The 8,805-nt window shown below is 52.4% G+C and overlaps 1 protein-coding gene across 1 annotated transcript; it reads right to left on the bottom strand.

Moving 5' to 3' along the window:
• Positions 1–1,341: 1,341 nt before the first annotated feature.
• On the bottom strand, positions 1,342–8,799 carry LOC104166035 (zinc finger protein 692-like; the record flags this gene model as incomplete). Its single annotated transcript, XM_009705835.1, has 11 exons — positions 1,342–1,789; positions 2,246–2,345; positions 2,669–2,783; positions 3,084–3,162; positions 3,427–3,489; positions 5,905–6,033; positions 6,649–6,795; positions 6,982–7,030; positions 7,715–8,137; positions 8,545–8,579; positions 8,690–8,799. Coding segments are annotated over 11 exons (1,698 nt in total), but the record flags the coding sequence as incomplete, so codon positions are not given.
• Positions 8,800–8,805: the final 6 nt, after the last annotated feature.

Raw genomic sequence — 8,805 nt, 5'->3', positions numbered from 1 at the left:
ACCCTGGATTTAGGGGAGTGATCTTAGGGGCTTGCATGAAGCGGGGGTGTCCTCATTTCGCCCCAGGACCCTGCCCATGCCCATCACCTGGCAGCATCACACCCTTTTTAGGGCTCAAAAAATACTGTTTTGAGGTGAAAAAAACCAAAAACAAACCAACAAAAACTCTCTGTGAGGGGATGCAGTCAACTATGTGTGCATGGGGGACTGGGTGGATGAGGGGTGGTGCTATATCGTACTGGGGGGAAACTGGGGTGCCCATTCACCCCCTGCCCACAAAATCCACCCCCAATTTCTGCTCTGAGAAGAAAAATCTGCAGCAGCAGCAGCAAAGGAGATGCCCCAGAGCTGGGGTATCGTAGAGCATCTCTGCACCGTAGCCCTCGCAGCCCCCTTTTTGGGGTCAATTCCTTCATTATTGGTTTCTCTAAGCCACTAGCCATTTGGGTATGGGGGCTGTGCTCCATCTCCCCTCCCCAGCAGCTGGGATTTAGTCCTTGTCGCAGCAAGAAGCAAAAAAGGCATGGATGCTTAGAATCGCAGTAGGAAAACTCACCTCTAACACCCATCTTTTCCCCCAAAACGTGGTATTTTTAGTTCTCCCAAGTGCTGTTTGAGTTTCCTACCCAAGCTAGCCAGCCCCACGGCCGCTCCGGTGAGCTCAGTCCTCCCTGCAGCCCCTTTATCTGTGTCAAAAGTGTCTTCTAGCCTACACTTGCAGAGTTTTGGGTGGTTTGGTTTTTTTCTGATAAACCCTGTTTAAATATTGCAATCCTTTCCAAAAAAGGCTCAATAAAAAGTAGTGTAGGATTTGGGGAACCATCACTGGATTAAATAACACCTGTTTCTGAGGCCAGAACCGATACAGCCTCGATCCCCTCCACCTACCGTTGCCTTCCCGACCTAAATCGCCCTTTTTTTATTGTGCTGAATACAGACAACCTTTGGCCTGGGTGGTGAGCCAGGCTGCACACACAGAAATCTCACTTTTCTACCTCTGTTTTTCATAGCAAGAGTGCTGAGGTGGCCGGTGCAAGTAGGGAAACCCCACTTTTACACAAAATAAGTCTTTAATGAGCATCCTGCCAACCGCTTTGGCAACCTCACGCTCCCTCTTCGCAGTGAGGAAGCCAGGCAAGAGGCTCTCCGCCTGCGGCAACGCTGCTGCGAGCGAAGCCCAGTTTTTGGTGGAGAAACTGCGATTTCCCCTGGGAAGTGCCTGTCCTTGCCTGTCCATTGTATTTTTGGCACCTGGACATGCTGCTGCCACGCGCCGCGGGGTCCAGCATCCTTTCACCTTGTTCTCTGGTCCGTCCTTTGAGAACTGGAGGATGAGTCCTGCTACGAGTCAACGCCGTCCATCACTCGGCCTCGGGGCATGCCTGGATCCTGCCCAATACCCCCCTGATATTCAGCCGAGGCTGCAATGGGAGGTGGGGTCTTCTCCGGTTCACCACCACTCACCAGGACGTCCCCAAACCCCGGCATCTCCTGGGGCTCCGTGGCCAACGCTCTGGATGCCTCTGGGTGCTCCGACCCTGCCTGAATCCCTGCCCTGAAGTTGGGCAGTGGTGTTGGCACCGTCTGCCGCTGGCCCCCCTCGGCTTGAGGGTGTCCGCTGGGCACTTCGGGGTGACTTTTGCTTTTGTGAGCGGTGACATTATCTTTTTTTTCGAACTTTTTGCCACAGATGTCGCAGGAGAACTGGTAAAAGGAGTCGGCGTCGTGTTTCTTCATGTGCCAGTTCAGGGAGGCTTTCTGGCGGCAGGTGAAGCCGCAGATCTCGCACCTGGGGAAAAAAAAAACCAAAACGGGATTCAAGGTAAAAGAAATTTTAAAAAGGTATTACAAGGGATTAAGCACGAGGGAGAACTGGCCCCTCCTCATCTTGATGCTGCAATTTTACGTAGGTTTAGCAAAGCCACCGCCCCACACTGCTGCGTTAGCTCTGCGTGGCTTCAGCACACCCTCCAGGCAAGGAAACGCGTTGCTCTCGTTGAGTCCCAGCTTATGAAACTTCTCCAAATCAAGCCCGCGCGCTGAAGTTGATCCTGGATCAGAGCCGCAGCCCAGCCCCAGGGGGACAAAAACTTTTAGGCAACACAAAACAAACCCAGCAGCCAGTCCTCTGGCTACCCACGGCGAGGAACTTGCCTCTCTCCTGGAGCCACACACTGAGAAGCTAAATTTGGGTTGAAACACGACGGGGAGAGTCGGCAGTTGCGTTGCTGGGACTGGTACTTACTGCAGGGGTTTCTCCCCTGTATGGATGCGCCTGTGGATGATCAAGTTGCTGCTGGTACGAAAGGAACGGGCGCAGAACTCGCAGATATAGTCCCGCTTGTCTGTGGAGCAGAAATAAATCAGATTAGGGACTGATCCAGCCTAAAAGAGCAGTCTGGGGGCTTTCAGGATGTATTTTAGGAGGTGGGCTGCTTTCCTAGCACAGAAACGGAGCTGATACACGAGAGATTGATGATAGATCTCGGGAGCGGAAAGCAAACGGGTGCAGTAACGTCTACCAGGGATGCAAATGTGAATGGTGAGGATGTGGGTATGGTCGGCTGTAGCCCAGTAGAGGTGGGACCAGCGCAGGAGAGGAGGTATAGGGAGGTATATATATATATCATATAGGGGGTACAGGCCTGCACAGAGGCGGCCGACTCACCACTGTGGAGTTTCTCGTGTTCCTTGAGGTGCTTCTTGAAGTTGAAGGACTTGCCGCAGCTGGGCTCCGAGCAGGTGAAGGTCTTCTGATGGACATGCTGGTATTTCTTGTGGTGCTGTCGTTTTTGGGGGAGAAAAAGGAGGAGTAAGAAGAGAGGAGGTCGGAGCTGAGAAGCTGCACTTGGAGGAAGCCCAAGGGCACCTTCCAGCAACAACCCCCAGGGCCAACAAGTCCCGTATCTATTATCCAGCTGTGACAAGCCAACGGCAATTTAGGTTGCCCAACTCCAGCTCTAGGACAACGGCCCAAGATGCCCAAAAGGGAGCTTGGACAGGCAAAACCTGACCCATCTGGTGGGTTCCCAAAGCTCTTGGTGGCCCCAGAAGAAACTGGGAGTGGATTTAAGCGCCCTCACGTTCAGGTACTGGCGATTGGAGAAGATCTTCCCACAGCCTTCAAAGTCGCACAGGAGGATCTCGCGCTTTGCCGCCTTCCTGCAAGAGAGAAGGTGGAAAACCATCGTCGGTGAGTATGAGTGGGGAAGAGAGGCAAAAAAGCTGTAGCTTTTGGACTTGGCACCCCGCTAAGTCCTCCTCTCCCAAATTCCTTCTCACCCACACATCAAAAGCTTAATTTAAGGAAATAAAGCCCTTCAAGAGGCTTCTGTCAGAGCAAGCATTGCTTGCCAAGGGTGTCCCACCATGGAAGGGCTGAGCTGCACCTTCTCATCTTTCCCCTTCCCCGCCGGCCCCAGGTACCTGATCCTCTTCGGGCCGATCTGGGCCACGTCCTCGTCGCACGGCCGCGCTCGCCGCTTGCAGCTGCAACGGGAAAGAAGTTTCTTGAGTGAAGTTCTTGTCCCTGGCTCTTTGTCCCCAAGCACAGAGTCAAGAAGCTCCTCCAACCTCGCAGCTGATGGGTTTCCAAGTATTAAAACCATCCTCAGGGCAAACATTTCTCTTTTATTTCTTCCATTTTGGGAATTCGGTATTTCTCCCCATCGGAGCAGGAAATTATGTTAACAAATGCACCTTTCAGACATTATAAATAGGAACTTATTCTTTATTACTTGTTACAGAAAGTCTTTCACATGGTTTTTGGGTATGTCCCAGGACATTTAAGATTGCTGTCAACCTCACGCCAGCCTCGTTTGATCTATAATTTATCCGCAGCTCCATGGAAACAGCAGCTATTTCTGGCTGACATCCTGAAATTAAAGAAAGGTACGTTAAAAAAAACAGGCGTGCTTCTGTAGGGAGGAGAAATAAAGAGATCGTTAATAGACGACAATGCCAGACCACATCTTCAGCACTGAATAAAAAAAAAAAAGGCTGGGCATCTTTGTCCACAATCTCTTAAAAATGTTTTATTGGCTCATGAGGGTATTACCTTTAGGAAGTGAGAAGAGGATGAACACACTGAAGTCTGGAGGCTCTCGCTTCTGCTCATAAAATTTCATCTCCATTCTTCCAGTTGCTGTGACAAAAAAAGGGGAAAGAAATTAATCAAACGCTTGTAAATATGATCTCTCTACTCAAAAGCCTTAAAAAGGGCAGCGCTGACCTAAAGTTTAGGCAGGGATTTGGAGAGGGGGTTAAAAGGTGGTTGCCCAGGAAAGTCAATGGCTGCTTTCATCAGCCACGTCTGCAAATCTCCAGGTGCATCTTTAGGCACCGATGAACTTTTGGAGGTCCGAACACCAGGATTTTGAATGGAAATCGTGCAGGATGCAAAAAAAATGCCAGAGATGTGAAAAAAAATCCCTCTTTGAATTCACTTTTGGCCTTAACAAGGACTACCTAGACCTAACCCAAACCTTTCCACCCTCAAACTGAATTTGAGAGCCTGGTGTCCTCCGGTGCTACATGTCCAGCAATGGGCAGGGAGAGGAGAAGCGCAAATGCCAGATTTACCGTCACGTTTTCCTTTGTTGGGATTGGGTCTCTGGGAGGGTATTCACTCTTCCAGTGAGCCGTGAGGTGGTTTCAGAGCTGCAAGGAGACGGGAAGGGTGTTTAGCACCAAAAAGAAGTGGCAATACCACATCAGAGTGAAAAAGCAAATCAATAAAAGCCTTAACGGAGCAGCACAATACTTACGTGAGTTTTAGGGCGTGCGTTTTGCTGCCAGTCCCATCTTTCATAGGGCACATGAAGGTAAGATGCGTTACAAGGCGGTGTTATGTGGTCACTCCGGCTAACTCCAGCGAAAAAGGGGGTTTTAACACCCTCGGCGTATTAAAAGCGTAAGAAAATCCAGCAAGGTGATGTCTCCTTGTGTGTCAGACCCAAGAGGCAACGCGTGGACCATCTGCTTGTTTCAGCATCGAGATCAACCTCTACGTAATACTCTTCCATAAAGACCCAGCAAATAATTGAGCGATGATTTGAGCTTATTTCGAACAGAAAAGTGAATTTTGAGCCCACGTAGCTGGGAAGGAAAGATTACAACCTAACCCTCAGCCTTAAACAGGCAGTGGTAAAGACTGATTGGAAATCAAATAATCGTGGTCGTTATCAAGCTGTCCCTTGACCAACACCTGAGGTTGGCAGCACTGGTGTTGCTACTCACCTCTCCCCATGGGCTTTTGCAGCTGGGCAATATAAGCTGGACCATACAGAGCTGCTCTGGCTGCTGGAGAAGCCCCATTATCTATAGATGGAGTCAGGAGTCTCTGTGCTTACGCAGGGGGTGGAACGTATGGATTTTTTGCTGCTGCAAACCTCCAGACTGCTTGGAGGCTCTATATATGTGAAAGAAGGGCTTCAACGCCCACCATGGTGGTGGTTTAAAGGGGCTTCAACCCCTGCCCAAGCAGCGTATCCTTGTTCCCTGGCTACTCGAGCATGGGGGCCAGCTCCATGAGAGACACAGCGGACGAAATGAAGACTCATTAAGCCCCCTCGTAGCAAGATCCACGTGCCAGACCCTCCCCAGTTTGCAAGCTGCAACACCCAACGAGGCCAAGCAACGTAGCTCTGCCCTGCGGACGACGGCACCGTGAGGAGAAGGATTAAACCCCCCTTGGGGACACGCAGCTCTTGCCCTGCCCAGAGCTCAGGGCTTGAACATCATGGTTGGATGGTTTCCACCTAGTTTCTCAGCATGGAGAGCAGCAGCATCTCCAACATGCCCCAAAACGCTCATTCAGTGGCCACGGAGAGATGGATGCCCCAAGACAGACACCCTGATGCCTGTTCCCGGCGTCACCACACCAGCGTGGCTGTCACAACTCACCTGACTCGTTCGCTTTTCTCCTCCGATGGGCTGGAGCTGGTCAGGCTCCGCTCATTTGGGGGCTGCTCCTCCTTTACAGGTTTCTTACGGGCTTTGGTCTGGCTTTGTCGTCGCTGTGGCTCAGAGTCACTGGGGGAGAAGACAGAGATGGGATAGGCAAGATGGTTTTGATGGTTGGATGTGGTCAGACGTGGCTGGACGTGGTAGGACATTGGTTGGACATGGTAGGACATTGGCTGGATGTGGTAGGATGTGGTAGGACATTGGCTGGACGTGGTTGGATGTGGTAGGACATTGGTTGGACATGGTTGGACGTGGTAGGACATTGGCTGGACACAGTTGGACATGGTAGGACATTGGCTGGATGTGGTTGGATGTGGTAGGACATTGGTTGGACATGGTAGGACACTGGCTGGACATGGTTGGACGTGGTAGGACATTGGCTGGATGTGGTTGGACATAGCAAAGACCCTCACCCAGTTAAAGAAGGTGCTTCCCCAAAAGGCTGTGCCCTTCTGAGCCCAGAAGCACTTATTGAAGTGACCTAAGGCCATTATTCCCATCTCCTCCCACCTCTGCTAGGTCAGCTGTAGCAAGACAAGAGTGTGGCAGAGATGTGAAGTGTGAAACCCTCCCAGTGCGATACCCATCTGGATTGGGACAATGTGACTGGGAGCCTGTGGAGTGGCTCTCACCTGATCGCAGTCCATGGGCTCCTTCCCAGCAGCTCTAAGTGCTCCTCACCTGTCCAGAGATGGGTGGTAGTTCTCATCTCGCAGGTCATCGGTGTAGGTGAGGTCATCATCCTCAGCAAAGTCCTCGTCCTCCTCTTCCTCCTCTTCTTCTTGGGGCTCAGCCCCCTGCTCCACTTTCTCCTCTGGGACAACTACGCTGCAAGGAACACAACGACCAAAGTCAACTCTGCCGCAACGGGTTTTAATCATGGTAGGTCTTCATTAAAACGTTGGCTGCCCGTTAGAGAACTCAAGGGATGAGATGGATGGGTCCAAACATGACCTTCCGCTCTGAAGAGCCTGGTTACACACTGGGGGAAGACTCACGCATGCCACCACTCACCTCTCGTGATCTTTTGCCGTGGTCCCTGTCTCCGTTGGCACATGGGGAGCTGCAAGGAGACGACAGGAGTTGCAGGGGGTTGAAGCGGGGCTGGTTGAGCTCGGATGGTGGGAGAGGCAGAGGAGGGAGGAGGAGGAGGATGGGGCATGGATCTGGCAGCAGGATTGGGAAGCCTGCAGGTGTTGGAAAGGAGCTGCGTGGTGCCATCCCACTGACCAGAAGAAATGAGGGTCAAATTAGTCCAAAATGTTCTACTGGAAGAAGCTCAACCTCTTCTCAAGAGGCTACCACAGGGCACTGTATGGGGAAAAAAAAAACAGATTTTTTTTTTTTCTCCTCAGTTTTCAGCCTGGGTAAACGACAAGAGCTGTGGCTCTTGGAAACTACAGAGAGCTGCATCTGCCTGGGCTCAGCAAGGTCTTCTGCTCAACGCCTGTAAGGAACCTGAGGTCCCCCAGCTCTGCTTTTCCAGGGGAAGGAAAGGACGGCGAAGATACGGGCTTGTTTTGTGGTAGGAACAAGCCCAGTGGGAGACGACTCTACCTGTTTTTCCAGCAAAGGCCCAGAAATTTGTTTTACATGACGGTGCTGTCAAATCTGCATCAAGAGGGAGGTGACAGGGCTGGGGCAACACCTGATCCCAACGGGAAGGTGGTTGATGGGACTGGGAGAAGGGCTGAAGATGGGGAATCAAGGGAAATGAGGATGGAGAAGAGGACACAGAGGAGCTCACCTGCGTTGCCATCATCACCATCATCACTACCAGCTCCCAGCTCTTCCCTCTGGTCCCCATCACCAACAGGTGACCGAGCTGCTCCCTCTGGTTCGGCTTCGCCCTTCCCAGAGCCGGACTTGGTGGCGAGCCCTGCTCGCCGGAGCGAACGCCGGCGGCCAATTGCCGGTGGGGAGCTGCACCCCGAGTCCCCCCGTTGTTCCTCTCCATGGTGGCCAGTTGTGGGGGTACAGTCCCCTGCTGCCTCAGGGACACCCCAGGAGAAGCTGTGCCCGGCCACGCACTCCCACACCAGCTGGGACGTGCTGCCTGGGACCGGGAGCTTCACGTCAGGGATGAAACCACATTCTTGGCCATGACCATGGGACAGGACGACCAGGCGCTGCAGGGCATCGGCGTGGAGAAGGTTGGGCTCCGGCTCACCTGGTGAAGGCACAAAACCCAGATAAATCGGTGAAAACCTGCTGCAAACTTGGACTTTTTGGTTGTTCTCCATCGTGTAAAACCAGTGTAGGGCAGGTGGGACATCTGCAAGGGTCTCCCTCCACTTTCCCCACCATCTCATGCAGGATCTGATGTTTCCACCATATTAACAGTTTCTCTGTTTTCGCAACGCCCAAAATCTCAAATAGTCCCTCCCCAAAAAGAGCTGGGGATACCAACAGTCCCAATACAGCCAAACCCAGGGAGTGGTATGCCTCCTGCTTGGGAGGTGAGCATCTCCAGCAGCCAAGTGCTCCATGTAATGAGAATCTTCTCTCTTCACCATAAACCTCTTTTGGACCCAAAATAATTGATGCTCACGTGGATTTGGGGTAGGAAGCACCTACCTGCGGGCCTCCAAACGCAGCCGTGGGAGCTGTACCTGTGGTGCGAAGGGGGAGAGTGAGCGAGCATAAACCTTTCTCTTCCCCATCCCACGGGTTTTTAGGGGTTTTTTTAAGGGTTTTGCAGCCCCGCTTCTCCCACACTGACCTGTCGAGGAGGAACTGGGCCAACTGGGAGTGGAGGGCGAAGCCGAGCTGCTCCTTGAGACGGCACCAGCGCTCCAGGTGCCCCCCGATGCGGATGCGGCACTTGCTGCGGCGGGC

Source organism: Cariama cristata, unplaced genomic scaffold (assembly GCF_000690535.1).
Source record: "Cariama cristata isolate BGI_N322 unplaced genomic scaffold, ASM69053v1 scaffold30978, whole genome shotgun sequence".
Taxonomy (NCBI): Eukaryota; Metazoa; Chordata; class Aves; order Cariamiformes; family Cariamidae; genus Cariama; species Cariama cristata.
The sequence above is the reverse complement of the archived record's forward strand: the minus strand, read 5'-3'. Positions and strand labels throughout refer to the sequence as shown.